The sequence below is a fragment of the Alternaria hordeiaustralica genome, assembly GCF_023758085.1.
Source record: "Alternaria hordeiaustralica strain BMP 2776 chromosome Unknown scaffold_12, whole genome shotgun sequence".
Taxonomy (NCBI): Eukaryota; Fungi; Ascomycota; class Dothideomycetes; order Pleosporales; family Pleosporaceae; genus Alternaria; species Alternaria hordeiaustralica.
In genome coordinates this window covers 536,145-552,569 of record NW_026056784.1, presented here as the reverse complement: position 1 = coordinate 552,569, position 16,425 = coordinate 536,145, and the positions used below count along the sequence as shown (strand labels likewise).

Sequence of the window (16,425 nt, the reverse complement as noted above, 5' to 3'; positions counted from 1 at the left end):
ATTGAAATTGGGAACGTGGCTGGTGATGTGAGCACTTTCACGAGCTGCCCCTTGAAATGTTGTACGGAACTTCGGAAGATCACATACGTCACTCGACGGCCACTAGCGATGCGCCCGCGCTATGTGGAGATGCCTCGAGCTATCGCGTTTAGGTTTATAGGACGGGAGTACCCCAAACCTCGTGATTTGAGGTGGAGATGCATTGAGTCGTAGGCTTCGAAGTATTGAACCGCAGTATTATTAAGTATATGTAGCTGGCCAGAGTGTTCAACCGCCGCAATGTATGCTTGCTCGTATTCTGAGACCCACAGTTCTCGCTTCTACAGCAACCAGCTGCCTGCAGTCTATGTGAACTGTCCACGGGTATCAAAGACTCCCAGACTCCACGGCCTAAAACACGGTATCTGAGCAACAAAGGTCCCTAGATCAGCGTCTGCTGGTGGTGCGCCATCTTCCAATCACCTGACACGCCCTCTGAAGCACCTTGCAGCACCCATGCGCTCGAGCAGATGGCCCTGAACGTCTCGCTGTCCCTTGTCGCCTCTACGCGGTAGTAGATCAGCGCACTGTCCTTGCCCAGTATAACGACTTCATCGTGACTGAGTTTGTATGATTTCCAGGGCTTGAAGTCGGGGCCTTGAAGCATGTTGTGGACTGTTGGGGACGATACGGAGGTCAGGATGAGGTCGCTCGGGAAGATCATGACGGGATTGCTGGAGAGAAGCGGGACGAGTTCGGCGCCGGAACTGCATAGCGCTGCCCAGGCTTTGTGTTCGAGCGAGCATATCGCAGCGGTCAAGGACGGGTTCGTGAGTGTTGGCGTCGTCATGTTGATTTCGAATGTCGCAATGACTGAAATTGGTATCGGGTGAAGTGTTCGCGGTTCCTAAGTTGCTGCGGTGTTGCGATGGTGAGCCGGCCAAGATGATGGCGCCACGTTCCAGGCAGAGGCCTGTTCCGCGACGCCATTGTGACATCACATTTCTCATTGTCGATGCTTGCCTGGGCGGCGCGTTCGATACTTACCGTCGGTATTGTCGTCGAAATGATGCGACGTTATTCGAAACAGTGTCGTAGCTATGCGTTGTCGCATCTCAAAATTGATTTGGTCTACCAGCCAAAAGCGCGCCTTCACAAAGAGGAAGGTCGCGCGCCACGGGACCTACGCGATGGCCGCGCAACAGTCTTGCCTGGTCGAAATCTTCTCTTCGCGATTTCAAGCTTACTAGACGATGCTCGCCACTTGAAAGCCAGGAAGGTGAATCGCTCGGCGGACCCATGCCGGGTATGCGGGGTGCTGCGAGTAAGCGGGTCCGTAATCGCAACGTCGTATCGCGCATCCATACTTCGGTGTCCCATGCCGGCCTCTGCCCACGCGATAGGTGAAGACTCGGGATGCAGAGTTTGATCAAGATCTGGATGGCGAGTGTCATGGAATGTCTTCGGCCGTGGAGGCGCCGGTTGAGGACCGCAGAGGCAAGGGCGCAGCTGCCTTGGTGGCGTCTACGTCACATGTCGGGCGCATGCTGGTCCAGGCTCCAGGCGATAACGGGCGGTGGGCCAGCGGGGAACCTGCGCGGTGTAGCAGTGAAGGGCGGCCGCGACGGTGATGGAGCACAGTGAGGAGGTAATAGACAATGGACTGGGTGCCGTCGTGAAGAGACAAGCCGAGTGATGGCAAACAGCGAGGTCAAGTAATGGCCCGTTGCCTGCGGTGTGTGGAAGCAGCCGGAATGTTCCCGTGCAGCTGCTGATTGGCGCACGGGCTCTCGCCGCATCATTACTCACTCACTGCCTCAGCCTGCCTGCATATAAACCAGCCTCTCCCCTCTCTTCCTCCTTCTCACACCACTCTCACACTCCTGCAGCCCACTCATAAGCTGTTCTACCCAACCAACACCACATCCGCACCGACACACAGCACACCGCAAACATGCAGATCTTCGTAAAGACCCGTAAGTAGTCACCGCCACCGCCATGTCTCTGCGCCTCAGCTGCTAACACGTTCACAGTCACCGGCAAGACCATCACGCTCGAAGTCGAGAGCTCCGACACCATCGACAATGTCAAGAGCAAGATCCAGGACAAGGAGGGCATTCCCCCGGACCAACAGCGCTTGATCTTCGCCGGCAAGCAGCTTGAGGATGGTCGCACCCTGTCCGACTACAACATCCAGAAGGAATCGACCCTGCATCTCGTCCTCCGCCTTCGTGGAGGTATGCAGATCTTCGTCAAGACCCGTAAGTTGCCACGTCGCTGTCCGTGACCCAACACCCTTACTAACTCTCTCCAGTCACCGGCAAGACCATCACCCTTGAGGTTGAGTCCTCCGACACCATCGACAACGTCAAGTCGAAGATCCAAGACAAGGAGGGCATCCCTCCGGATCAACAACGCCTCATCTTCGCCGGAAAGCAACTCGAGGATGGCCGCACCCTGTCCGACTACAACATTCAGAAGGAGTCCACCCTGCATCTCGTCCTGCGCCTGCGCGGTGGTATGCAAATCTTCGTCAAGACCCTGACCGGAAAGACCATCACCCTTGAGGTGGAATCCAGCGACACCATCGACAACGTAAAGTCGAAGATTCAGGACAAGGAGGGTATCCCTCCGGATCAGCAGCGTCTTATCTTCGCTGGTAAGCAGCTGGAAGACGGCCGTACTCTCTCCGATTACAACATCCAAAAGGAGTCCACGCTTCACTTGGTGCTTCGTCTCCGTGGTGGTATGCAGATCTTCGTCAAGACTCTTACTGGAAAGACCATCACATTGGAAGTCGAGTCCAGCGATACGATTGACAACGTAAAGTCCAAGATTCAGGACAAGGAGGGTATTCCTCCTGACCAACAGCGTCTTATCTTCGCTGGTAAGCAGTTGGAAGACGGCCGGACGCTCTCAGACTACAACATCCAGAAGGAGTCTACTCTCCACTTGGTGCTTCGTCTGCGTGGCGGACAGTAGGTGGTTGATGATTGACGGTTCACGATGATATCTGGGACAGGGCGTTCATGGGATGATCTGCCTGCGGGAGATCTGGTCTTATTCATAGTTTACACGACGGCTGTTAAAGCCTGAACAATGCATCAAGCATGCCTACGGGCGCTGAGAGTTTCTCAATACTTGTCTTATGTGGTTCCCTTGTAGCTTTTCGTTTTTGCGACACATCCATTTGCCATCGACGTAGCTGTCGCTGTCGCCGTCGCCATCTTGGTACTCAGCAACACCAACGGCTTCATTGCGACGCCGAGAGCATGCGCTGCTGCCACGACGCTCATGTACCGCGGCTTCTTTCCGTTGACCCCACTTCTGACGCCATCGACCAACATTATTTCCGCTAACTCCATGAACTACAGTGGCACGTCGCACCAAATCCACATCTTCAAAGAGGAGAGAGTACCTTCGGACCCATTTTACAGCTCCTAAAGTCTAATCTGACTAAACCTGCGGCCTTTCCAGCTACTTCCGCCACCATCTCCGCGACAACCACCAACATATAGCTATCGCCCCGCCGTGCGGAACAACAGCTTCGGAGCTACACACTACGAACGATACGCTCCTCGAAAACACAAGCGATTGCAACAATGGCAGACCAGAAGATGCAATACGTCAAGTACGAATACCTCCATTGTTGGGCCAAGGACCAGCCACGGCAATAACAAAGCTGACTGGAGTACAGCTTGGGCAAGTCCGGCCTCAAGGTGTCCAAAGTCATCCTAGGTGCCATGAGCTTCGGTAGTTCCAAGTGGCAGCCGTGGGTCCTGGACGAAGCTGAGAGCTTGCCGCTTCTCGAGCATGCATACAAAAGCGGCATCAACACCTGGGATACGGTAAGCCCACACAGTTCTTGGCTTCATACTACTGAGATACCGATAAATTTGTGAAGCATGCAGAACTAACACACGACAGGCTGATATCTACTCCCACGGCCACTCTGAGAAGATCATCGCAAAGGCGCTGAAGCAATACAACATCCCGCGCAACAAAGTCGTCCTCCTCTCCAAATGCTACTTCGGCGTCGTCGAGGAAGACCCCAGCCTGGGCATCGCCTCCGTATCCACCAACGATGGCGATATGGTGAACCAAGTCGGCCTCAGCCGCAAGCACATCTTCGACGCGGTCGAGAAGAGCGTCGAACGCCTCGGCACCTACATCGACGTGCTTCAGATCCATCGGTTGGACCGCGGTACGCCCCGAGAAGAGATCATGAAAGCCCTCAACGACGTGATTGAACGCGGGTGGGTTCGCTACATAGGTGCGTCTTCAATGGCAGCGTGGGAGTTCCAGACGCTACAGAACATCGCCGACCGCAACGGCTGGCACAAGTTCATCTCCATGCAGAACTACTACAACCTTATCTACCGCGAGGAGGAGCGCGAGATGATTCCATACTGTCAGGACACCGGAGTCGGCCTCATCCCGTGGAGCCCAATTGCTCGTGGGGCTCTCACTCGGCCTTGGAGCGACCGCTCCTCCAAGCGCGCTGAGACGGACAAGTTCCTTGAAATGCTTGTGCACGGTCGCGAAGACGCCATTGACAAGAAGATCATCGAGCGTGTGGAAGAGGTGGCGAAGAAGAACAACGTTAGCATGGCCTGTATAGCGACCGCGTGGACGATTAAGAAGGGAGTTTGCCCTATCATTGGGTTGAGTTCTAAGGAGAGGATTGATGAAACTGTCAAGAACAGCAACTTCAAGCTCAGTGATGAGGATGCAAAGTATCTGGAGGAGGTTTATGTGCCGAAGGCCAGGCAAGGCTTTTAGATGATAGTGTTAGATATCGTGGTTTGAGGGAAACGACATGCAGTCACTATCAAAGAGTCTATCTGGTTCACCCCTTCAAGGAAATAGATAGACACCTAAAAGTCTACAATGCCTTACAGTTTCGTCGTCATTTATTGTTGCATCAAGGTAGCCTGCGGAGCGCCTCTTGGTTTTCTCCTTTGCACCCTGTGGCTTTTCAGGACGTGAGAGTTGCATCAAAGTATGAGCAGCGATTTCTTGAGATCGCCCAATGTCTCGGCCGACGTTACTTTTACCACAACCTGATCGGCAACTTTCACTCACGAGGGCGCATTATCTGTCATCCGCTCAAAATCTACTCAACAACCCCAGTCCCAAGTTCTCAGCATCAACAAGAATGGACATCACAATCCGCCTTCGTCTCTATGTTGATTTTGGACACACCGCCCCTCCAAACCCTCGTTCAACGACGCAAAAAGCAGTCGCAATTGCCCCGTTCAACGACACCAAAAGCAACCACAATTCCCCCAAAACTTCCCCAACACCATTCCATCTTCATCCCCATCGGCATTACAAATCCCATACCTCACTGCCCTCACCTGACCTACTCGCCCTACCTACCACACCGCGTTCGCGCCACTAGTTCACCACCGGCCTCCCACCACACACTTACCAATCATCTCCCACCGCTAACTCATCTCGAGACGAGCCCCTCGGAAAACCGTTGAGACCAATGTATGTACATCCGGAGTGCGTACATGATACATTACCTTGCATGCGCCACCACGCCGGTCTGGCGGGCGTCGTTTGTACAACGCATCAGTACGTTGCTTTTTTCTCGAACTGGGCTGTAGGGCTAGCCCCACAGGTGGCGAGGTTTCTAGCTGCTTCTAGCGGGAGGATGGTGTCTGGTAGATGGAAGTTTGGGAAATTGGGGGTCGGGGGTGTTTGTGGTAGCTGGGTATGTGGGTAGGAGGAAGTATGGTATGGGCGGGTAGAAAAGGCGCAGGGAAAATTCCCTTCCAGAATCTTAGACGGCTCAACTATGTGAAGAGAGAGGTAGCGAGCTGATCAAGCTCAAGATAGTGTACCGAGATCCGTGCATGAAACGTTGAGATGTAGCTAACCACATCATATCAGTACTCGTAACTCGTAATCCCAACGTCGAACTAATTCCCGTCCGTTCTCACGCATCCAAGAACAATCGGCTACGAAATCCGGTCCCTCAGACTCGAAACCGCGTGTACTTCGAACCCAGCCAAAGAATGAGATCATCATGCGTTCCCTTTCCGGTGAATGTGGGAACCCGCCTTTACACACTTACACAACGCCACACAACACTCTAACCCCGCAGTAAGATGGTAACTAAGCAGAAATCTAGCCCACGGAGGTCTAAACTCTACTTTACACACATGGTGATCGCAAGCATACGCCTGTTTCTATACTACCACACACGCTTGCACGCTGTACAGCAAAGAAGACAGGCCCATCCCGTCCTCCAAACTCTCGCCTAAGCACGCTCATGACCCGTTGACGGACGGATCGGCTAGTCAGCGGGCGTGATCGTGATCGACAAGGAAGGGGCCGGGTAGATCATTCAAAAGGGCCAAAATTAACAAACCTGTTCCTCGCTCTTCTCTCGAGCGTTTGAAGCGTGTGGCAGAAGACCTCATCCTAACGGATAGTGCGTATGCGGGTAGTGTCGGAAGCGAGGGGCGGGAAAGGCGGTGTGGTGCAGCCAGTCTCTTTTTTCCCGCGAGCGAGACCTAGCCCGGAGTTTTGCCGGAGATGCAGTCCGGCGATTTCATGGGCTGCATTGAACGTGAAACACAAGTTGCAGTAGGAAGGCGTGTTCCTGTCGTTCTGGCTGTTTTGGGTAAGTGGGGTGGCGAGGGGTTGGCGATGTAATGCAGGCACGGAGATTGGGGGTTGGTTTTGTGAAGTCTTTTTGCCGTTGCGGTGTAGAAGTGGCTGGGGAGTCGGTGCGATTGAGTCACAAGGACCCTTGCTCAGAAATCTTCACGTACGAGTCACGATGTAGAGCTGTGTAGATGTGAAGGCAATAGTGATAATACCGATATTGATAATTCCCATGTTTTGATTTTGCTATAGCCTAGCAAAATACCCCCGATAAAGACAATGATGGATAGATACATACTCTGTTTTCAGTAGTTAAAAAAGAAATCCGCCTCACTCACAGCTTTCGGCAAACAGGTGCCAAAAGGGCCGGAGGAGTATGTTCGAAGCCTCAAGGAAAGAAAGAAAGCCTGCTCGCTCGCTATGCCAGTAACACAATCGTCAAGAAGATGAAAAGGTGACTTTGTTCTGCTTGCTTGCTTGGAAAAGGAGGCTGGCAACACGGTGTTGAACGTCAACAACACAGGAGTGTTGGAGTGCGACACCATACCAGGGACCCTTCCAACAATGTTGCAAGGAACAACTAAAAAGGAAACAGGAAAAAATAAACAGTTCAAAGAACACACAGGACCAGCGGTCCGCGGCTCTGCCTCGCTTGCTCGTGTTGTAAAATCAAGTAGTCGTGATCGTTGTCGTAGATCATACGTGCAGCCGTCTCCGTTCAGAAGGTCAATAAAAGTCGTATGAATTCATTTGTGGTGGTGAAAGAATATTGGTTTCCGGTGTCGCCGGGTAGTGAGCGTGATGTAGTTGGGAGGGTTAGGATGAGCCAGAAGCTGCTTGTAATCGTGAGATCGCGGGCTAACTTGGCATCCATAGGACACCGGGGAATCGCAGGAAATGCAGGACAGGTCGTTCATCATTTTAGGTCGGGTCGTCAGCCGTTATGCGTGCAAACATCGGACACATGAGTCGTGGGTCGTTCTATGTATATGGGTTGTGCCGTGAAAGCAGGCTGCTGAGAGGGTTGTCGGTGGATGAGTCGCGCGTAAACAATTGGTCGTGAAGAGTATGTGCAGCCTGGTGATTAGATTATGGTAGGGCTTAGTTGGCCCTGATGACAAGCTTCGAGAGGAACTTGTTCGACAATGAGTCGAAGTCGGTACGGTCGAACTTGCAGTCACTTCTTGAACGGAGGTACGTTTCTGTAATGTTCGTTAGTGTGTGTAGACAGTAGCAGGGACGTCAGACTTACCATATTTAGTGACGTGCGCGCGGACCTCGGTCATGGCATCGCAGACCGCAGGGTTGGAGGCAAGGAGGTGGTGGTGTTTCCTCGAATCCCACTCGGTGAAAGAAGGGAGCTTCTGGGAGATGGCCGAGAAGAGACCAACAATGACACCAACAGGTGTACCCTCCATCTCACCGCAGAACTTGTTGACGGCACCAACGTCGGGCACGCGGTAGTTGCAGTCGAACTGGATCAACTCCCAGACAGCAAGGAGGATAGCAGCGAGCATGAAGATGGTGGGCCAGTTCTTCAACTTGTCGCCACTGTAGACCGACTGGTAGAGCGAAGAGAGCTCCTCAAGAACGTCCTTCTGCAGCTCACGCCACATGTCGGCAAGAGCACACTTGACCTGGAAGTTGATCATGACAGGTGCGATGGTCTTGCCAGAGAACTTGGACTGTTGGTCCTCGACCTTACCAGGCGTGTTGTCCTCATCGCCGAGACCCTCGATCATGGTGACGTGGAGAGTCAGGTTGTAGGCGAGGACAAGCTTGAGCGCCTTGCGGATGACGGGAAGCTTCTCGCGAGTGTAGAAGCGGTAGGCCGTCTTCAACAACTCGGTGACGAAGTAGGTACCCTCAAAGTACTCATCAACGAACTGCTCGAAACCGCCGTCGATGTGGCGGTCAAGGTAGTCGGAGAGCATAGCGCGGGAGATGCCCTCCATACCAGCGGACAACTTGGCGGTGTTGATCTCGAAGTGGAGACCGTTGAGGGTCTCGTGCCAGTCAACGCCGAAGCACTTCTCATCACGGACGTAGACATCGCGTGCCATGATGGGGAGGTAGTGGCCGTAGCCGTGGGTAACGTAGATCAGACGCTCCGATGTCGAGAAGCCCTTGATGTTGCCGATGGAGAAGCCAAGGCTGACATGGCGCTCGTAGTCGGCCTTCCAGTCCTTCATGAAGTAGGCAATATCCTTGATGTCGATACGCGTGCACGGGACCTGCCAGAGACGCGCGTGGGATGGCTGGCAACCAGCGCACGGGTCGCCCTTGTCACAAGTCTTCTTGAGGAACTTACACCTCAGGCATGCACGAAGCTTGCGGATCTCGTGAGCCTGCTGTCGCTGATCAGGCCTGAGAGGTCCCCTTCTCCTGCCGACGCGCTTCTCGCCCGTGGCGTCCTTCTTGGTGGTGTGGGCGGGTGTCTTCTTGACGATGGTCTTGGCAGGCTTCGATCCTGTCGCGGTCGCGGTTGCGGGTGATTTCCTGCGACGAGCCGGCGGTGAGCTGACGGCTGACGAGGTTGGCGACGCGGTATTTGACGAGGATTGTTTTATGACAATGGGCTCGACGCGTGCCATGGGCGGGCTGACGGACTGGGTAGGCGAGATGTAGCTGGCGAAGTCGTGATCGCTCATCGGGAGCCCGTGGGTGTGATTACAGCTGTCAGAGTGGGAGTGGGAGTGGGAGTGGCTATGCGAGTGCACAAGCTCCAAGTTGTTCTCTGATTGAGGAGAGTGCATGGGGAACTGTATCTCCTCGAAACTGCTGAAGGAATGGGCTGACGGTGGCACGTCGGAGTGGTTTGAGTTTGACGAATTCGAGCCGGTGCGGATGTGGAGTGACTGGGCTGGGTTGAAGATGATGGCAGAGCTATCTGAGTAGTCGTACGAGTTGCGGTGACCGTGGCCGAGGCCGACGTCGACCCAGCCGTTGTCGCTGCTGGAGAGCGAACGGATCTCCATCCAGTTCTCACCAGGTGAGCCAGTGCCAACGCTGGGATTTGAGTGAGCGGTGTATTCGGCGGGCGCGCTGCCGAGGTGAGTGAACTCTTGCTGGAAGTCGTTCATTGTTTGCATTGTAAAGGGCGCAGTAGTCAGGGTGGGTAGCCCGTCCATGCTGGTTGTGGTCATGAAGTTCATGGGCGCCATGGACATGGAGTTCATCATGTGCGGGTTGATGCCGAACTCGACAGGCGACGTCTGCAGAGGCCCTCCGTATGTGCTGAATTCCGTGCCCATTCCCATTGAGCCCTGCCCGTAGCTATCCTGCCCAAAGCCATCCGTGTTGATGTTCATCCAAGTGGCCAACATGGGGTTCATCGGTTGCATGGCCGCGGGAAAGCCGAGACCCATGTGGAGAGGTGCCATGCTCGTCGTGCTCGGGTGCGAGTTGTGCGCGGTAGACGCGGCCGCGTTGTTAATGCGGCGCTGCTGGTGTGGGTGCTGCTGCTGGTGGTGCGAGTGCTGCTGCTGCTGCTGCTGCTGGCTGGCATCGTGGTGCTGCTGTTGTTGTGTCATACTGCCGGGTGAGATTGGCAGCGGCCACGTCTGGGAGAAGTTGTAGGTTTGTCTGTTCGGGTCGAAGGAAGGGTCAAAGGCACCGTCCACGCCGTAAATGGCCCCGTCAAAGTCGATGTGTTGGTTCTCCATGTTTGCACGGAGAGTGAAAATGGGGTTCGAGTGTTCTCAGCCTCTTCGAGCTGATAGTAAGCGGTGAAGGTAAGCGGGCGGGCGATGGGCCGACCAGAGTGTAGGAGGATGATGCCAAGACGCGTACACCGCTTTTTGTATGCAAGTCCCAGCCCCACACACCAATGGCTCGTCTAGTCCTACACTTGGTTAGGATAGCGCCAGAAGCGCTGCAGCGGACCGCGCGATTCGCAATCGAGGTCAAAGAAAACCCTGACCAGCGCCGACGTGCACGAGGGTTCCTAGACGGGCGCGTTGGGTGGTGTGCGGGTAGCGAGAGGGTGCTCAACTATCGTGGAGAGGCGCCTCTAGTGAGCAGATCGTTGAGCGACGACAGAACCGAATTGTGTTCGCCCGCCGAGACGCTCCACAGGTGTCCTTAGCCAGCTCCGCCTCTCGGTCTGGCTGTCGTCTGGCTAACTGAACCCACGCAAGCTGACGCCTCACCCTGCAGCAGCCAGTGAGACGGCGATGCAGGCCAGTGTGTCGCAATATCGCTCTTCTCTCGGATCAGCTGTCGCCTATCGAGCACAATGACCCCTCTTGCGATAGTGCCGATAAGCGTTAGACTCGGGGTCCGGTAGGTAGCATCAGGGTGTGGAGGGGAGCGTTGGGGATGCCGCAACAAGCAAAGACAGCCTATACTCGACGCTGTAGGCTATATCCACCACTCATGCCCGTGCTGGATCGTCCACCTTCACCTCTCGAACGAGCTGTTCAACATGCAACCAGGCGAACCGGCCTGCGCTACTGGCGCCCGTCGGTGGATCTAAGAATATAGACTGCGACAAATGGTGGGCAAAGTCGCGGATACTACCATGGACCAGGGCTGTCCGTATTTGCCTCACTGGCATGGCCCGGTCTGCGACTCTATAACGGCACTTCGCCGTCGACGTCCAGACTCACCGACACGTCCGAGGATGCCTCGCAACTTGTCCCGCCGTCATCATACATTCCAGAGTCCTCGGCCATCCGCAGCATGAGCGCCATACCTGCCTCCACGCGCGGTGCCCACTCGCCGGCGGTTCCTCGCGTTGGCAAGCGCTCATCGTTACCCTGGCATGCCGAGCGCCTTCTGCGTAACATCGCTTCCGATCGTACTACTGAGCGCCGTGTCTTGCATCCGGATTCTCGTCCATGGCAGCCGTTTCAAGTATTGTGCATCCTGTCATGCCTTGCCCGCATATCGCCGTTTGAGCAGCGACAGCTTGACAGGATAGCGCCCCTGGTCTTACTGGTAGGCGTATTACATTGGTATCACTCTTGCTGTGGCATGCCGAGATTCGTCATAGTGCTCGTGACCATCTCTGCCATCTGTTTCGTTTTACTTTCGTTTGAAGTATACTGTAGTCGAATGCCTCCCAAGTCTTAGAGATGCTTCCACGTTTTCGGCAAGATCTGCGTGGTTCTGCAGTGTCGCACCCACAATTTAACAGGTCAGTAGCCACGCAAGCCACCATCATCCGAAGTCATGGGGAGTGGATAGCGTTGTGCTACTGTACGGCCTTGCTGACGTTTCTTTGTCCAACATTCTCAGGGCGTACCATAGGCGAGGCGGCCGCATGTTGGGTCTCCGTATGACGCGAGCAACGTTGTCTTCCTATTGACTGGGTTTGACTTGCGACTTGCGCAGAGTACGAAAGGGAAAGGCGACAGGTTGGGGAACATCCCCGCACTCGATAGGAGAGTGACCGGTTGATCTCCTTAGCTTTGACAGTTGGGGAGATTGGATGAGGCATTTGGGTACTTTGTGGGATGCATTCTTCCCCGTCTCGTGAGTATGGAGTAGCACTAGAAGTGGTGACGGGTGTAAGACCACGCAAGTAGCGCCATGCAGTAGAAACAGGTAGAATGAGAGCAGGGGTTAAGGGAATGAATGGTGAGCACAAGAAGAAGTGGCGATGTAATAACAGAAAAGCAGCGATTGCGACAAAGTTTTGCTCCGTTTGTGATGTGAAGGAAGTCGCGGTGTGCTGGAGCGCTCTTTCCGTACACGCGGCAGCCAGAGTTTGGTCCACCCGAAGAAGAACGTCACGGTCTGTCGGCCATTACAACACCATTCAAGCTTTCATTCGACAAAACTTTGCTGACCAGGTCATGCAAAGTTCTCACCCTGTTTCAGGGGCAGTAATTGCACATCTGAACTATAGTCCAGAGAATCCTGTGATGTCAGCTCAGCATGAGCCCAGGGCCAAACGACTGGCCTACATCGACACAGCGCGAACGGTCTTATCCAGGCCTAGTTCATTTGTTGCAGATACGTTTGTGCTGCCTGTCACTGAACCATGTCCCACTGGTGTCACTGACGTCGCTGTGTAGCGATCTTTGCTTGGGTTGCATTGTTACCTTGGCCAAGACGAATATCTACATATAGCCAGATGCATACCAAAAGCTTGCGATCAAGATATGATCCTGAACGCGGACTAGTCAACTAAAGTTCAGGCGTGCACTGCGAGGTGGTCGATGCGACATGTTTCCCGTTTGAGGAAGTCAAAACCATAGCGGAAGGAAATTTGAGAAGACGTATATATATCGGTATGAATCAATCTCCTTTTCAGCTGTCTGTGTTCACCACTTGGCCAGCTTACTGGCTTCGCAGATGCCGAAACTTGTTGCGTATAAACGATGTGGCGGCAATATAGCACACCTTATACATACCGAACCCTGAACTGCAGCGAGAGGAAACTCTATAACTCAGGCTATTGTTGATGCAATGACGCCTACTCAAGAGCCGTAGATGGCGGAGTACGGGAAGTTGGATGTGTGGATCCGCAGCCGGCCTTCGGCTCCACGCGCGTCTCCCGTACCTCGTGTAACCCACGGAGAGAGTGAAGCAGTATATCTGAGACTCTCGTGGGGCATGCCAATCGTCACTTCCATTCTGGCGAGATAGAAGGCGCGACTTAGTCAAGTGTTTTGATTGCCAGATTCACCTTCAACACCACTCAATCATCACGAACGAGCAAACTTCACAACTCTCCAAAAGACCCCTACTATGGCACACATCGGCGCGCTGCCCAAGATCCACCGCTACATCACGGCGCATGATGATAAAGGCAAAGCCGTGTTCAGCAAAGCCTTCAACGAGGAAAGCAAGATGAAAGCCAACGACGACGGCATCGCCTTCGCCCTCAGCTTCACCACCAAAGGCTTCCCCGTCGATATGAACGACGACCAAGATCTCGATGTATACGGCAATTATCTCAAGGACGCCCCGGGCCTCGTCGTCTCTGGTGGCACAGTTCTCCGTCACGTCGACATCCCCCCGGACACAGCGTGCACGATGCACCGGACTGTGAGCTTGGACTACGGCTGCGTGCTCGAGGGCGAGGTCGAATGTCTACTAGACAGCGGCGAGAAGCGGTTGATGAAGCGGGGTGACGTTGCGATTCAGCGTGGAACGATGCATCAGTGGATCAATCACAGCAAGACCGACTGGACGCGCATGCTGTTTGTTCTGCAGGAGTCGAAGCCACTGAAGCTTGCGGGCGAGGCGGTCGGCGAGGAACTTGCTGGGATGGCTGGCGTGCGTTCTTCGGATTGAGTTATGTGTCGATGAAGAACAAGATGCGATGGTTCCCTATCGATAGCAGATGTCGCCAAGCCAGCTAGCACTCAATCTGATCACTCCCCACGTGCTCCACTCTTTCTTTCCTGTACCTGCGTAGCATTTGCAACAGACAAAGAGCAGTCATTAACTCACGTAATGTTGGCCACACTATGCGAGCGCGTACCGTGATACCCATACCATATCTGGACGCTGCACCTGCACTCGAACAATACTAAGCAACCCTTGCTAAAAGTCATCATACGCGCCAGCCACTCACGGATGCCCAGTCGTGTACCGCTCAATATTGAGACGCCGCGAAGTGCACGTACAAAAGATGGCTCTTCCACTACGTCCCTCAGCTCCTGCTTCCCGCTTAGAGGAGATTATTCCCGGATCAGAACGAATTGAAGAGCTTTCAGACGAAGAGCTGGACAGCGATTACGAAGATATGGGAACCGCTACTATGGAAGAGCAAGCAAACATCGGTTATCTGGAGAGTATAAGGATACCAATCAGAGATTCACTCGTAACGGACACATCGGAAGCGGATGATGAAACGTCCAAGGCCATATTGCCTTTCTTGGAAGGCAACCCCAACAATTTCCCACTCAACGCTTCTGGCATACCGAGCTTGCAGCGACGAAAGCACGCCTACTTCTTAGAAGGACAACTTGATGACTGGCCGGCACGCGCTGCCGCATTGGATGCTGCGCGACCATGGATTATCTACTGGTCTCTGCAGGGTCTGACCGCACTGGGGTCTGATATATCCGACTACAACAGAACGTAGGTCTTTCCAACTCGAACAAACCTTTGCAAACAAAAGTCCAATACATGACTCCAACCGTACATGTTCTGATAGCACATAGAACACCACACACCGCCTCCCTGGCCCAACATCCGGACGGAGGATTTGGAGGTGGCTATGGACAATACGCTCATCTTGCCTGTACATACGCTTCAGTACTATCACTCGCCACGGTCGGCGGAAAGGAATCATATGAGACGATCAATCGCAAAACACTATGGCACTTCTTGGGTCGGATGAAGCAAGCAGACGGAGGCTTCACCATGTGCGCAGGCGGCGAAGAAGATATCCGCGGTGCCTATTGCGCCCTAGTCGTACTATCTCTCCTCAACCTCCCTCTCGAGCTACCACCCGATGCACCAGTACGAAAACAAGGCTTCACCACCTTCACAGACGGCCTGGGTGACTGGATCTCCAAATGCCAGTCCTGGGATGGCGGCATCTCCGCAGCTCCAGGCAACGAAGCTCACGGGGCCTACGCATTCTGTGGACTAGGCAGTCTCGCCATCCTCGGCCCACCGAAAGAGACGCTTCACAAGTACCTGGACGTCAATATGCTGATCTACTGGCTATCATCGCGCCAATGCACACCAGAAGGTGGATATAATGGCCGCACAAATAAGCTCGTCGACGGCTGCTATTCCCACTGGATCGGCGGCTGTTGGTCCATTGCCGAAGCTGCGACCACGAGAGGACTATGGAACCGCGGCGCACTTGGTCGTTACATCTTAGCTGCGTGTCAAGAAAACAAGGGTGGACTGAGAGATAAGCCGGGCAAAGGCGCAGACGCATACCACACTTGCTACAACCTGGCTGGGCTGAGTGCGGTACAACATAAGTACGCCTACGATGAGAATGTAAACAAGACTCTTGGTACGGGTACCTTTGGCGCACCTTTCCATTGGAAGATGGAGGGTCGTTATGACGGTGAGGACAAGGTGTGGGATGAGGGTGATGCGGTGAGGGCGGTACATCCTGTGTTCGTTATTCCCTTCATGTCGGTGTATGAGACGAGGAAGTACTTTGAGGAGAAGGAGGGCTTTTAAGCATGTCAGTCCGAATACCTATGATAATCCTCAAACGCTATAGAACCGAAACCGAAACCTCTATGAAAGCAGTCATGACCATGACTGCCGCAATAATTCTGTATCATCCAAACGCCTACCCTCAATCCTTCAAGGTTAAGTCTAATGCCCATTCATCTTCCTCCCGCCCACCTCCTCCAAAATCTTCAACTGTCCCGCACCAATATCATAGATAAGCCCATGAAGCGACAGCCCACGCTCCACAACCGCTCTCTTAATAGCCGGATGCTGTTTCAGCACTTCAATCGACTGTTGAACATTTAGCTCCGCAACACGCGCCGCCCTCGTATCATCGTTGGGAAGGCCCTCCAACTCGACTTTGTGTTTACGACGGAGTCTGTCGGTGTTGTTAGTACGGTAGCTTTTCAATTCCAGGATACTGATCCTGCGAACACGCGTTCGCCCCACCAGATCCCCTCCCCACATGCTCGCAGAGAAGGGAGTAATCAAAATGGTAAACTTACTCTCGAACAGGCCCCAACCACTTATTCAAAACACCGCCCAAATCGTCGTCTCCCAAAGCCGCGTTCGCCCCGCCACACTTCGTGTGTCCGCAGACGACTACTTTGTTGACTTTCAAATGCACGACCGCATATTCTACTACACTCGCCGCTGAAAGATCATCTGGATGCACCGTATTCGCTATATTGCGGTGCACGAAGATCTCACCAGGCTTGC

The 16,425-nt window shown here is 53.9% G+C and overlaps 5 protein-coding genes across 5 annotated transcripts; 3 read left to right on the top strand and 2 right to left on the bottom strand.

Annotated features, from left to right (window-relative positions):
* Positions 1-421: 421 nt before the first annotated feature.
* J4E84_006444 (uncharacterized protein) lies at positions 422-829 on the bottom strand (the record flags this gene model as incomplete). The annotated part of the gene is made up of 1 exon (XM_049389033.1): positions 422-829. The coding sequence occupies one exon, from the start codon at positions 827-829 to the stop codon at positions 422-424; it is 408 nt and encodes a 135-aa protein (XP_049243307.1).
* A 2,752-nt stretch (positions 830-3,581) lies between these two features.
* J4E84_006443 (uncharacterized protein) lies at positions 3,582-4,761 on the top strand (the record flags this gene model as incomplete). Its single annotated transcript, XM_049389032.1, has 3 exons — positions 3,582-3,610; positions 3,677-3,827; positions 3,907-4,761. The coding sequence occupies 3 exons, from the start codon at positions 3,582-3,584 to the stop codon at positions 4,759-4,761; spliced, it is 1,035 nt and encodes a 344-aa protein (XP_049243306.1).
* Positions 4,762-7,701: 2,940 nt separating this feature from the next.
* J4E84_006442 (uncharacterized protein) lies at positions 7,702-10,265 on the bottom strand (the record flags this gene model as incomplete). The annotated part of the gene is made up of 2 exons (XM_049389031.1): positions 7,702-7,802; positions 7,853-10,265. 2 exons carry the CDS (start codon positions 10,263-10,265, stop codon positions 7,702-7,704), a joined length of 2,514 nt encoding a protein of 837 aa, XP_049243305.1.
* Positions 10,266-13,299: 3,034 nt separating this feature from the next.
* On the top strand, positions 13,300-13,848 carry J4E84_006441 (uncharacterized protein; the record flags this gene model as incomplete). Its single annotated transcript, XM_049389030.1, has 1 exon — positions 13,300-13,848. The coding sequence occupies one exon, from the start codon at positions 13,300-13,302 to the stop codon at positions 13,846-13,848; it is 549 nt and encodes a 182-aa protein (XP_049243304.1).
* Positions 13,849-14,188: 340 nt separating this feature from the next.
* Positions 14,189-15,708, top strand: J4E84_006440 (uncharacterized protein; the record flags this gene model as incomplete). Its single annotated transcript, XM_049389029.1, has 2 exons — positions 14,189-14,640; positions 14,724-15,708. The coding sequence occupies 2 exons, from the start codon at positions 14,189-14,191 to the stop codon at positions 15,706-15,708; spliced, it is 1,437 nt and encodes a 478-aa protein (XP_049243303.1).
* Between the last annotated feature and the right edge of the window lie 717 nt (positions 15,709-16,425).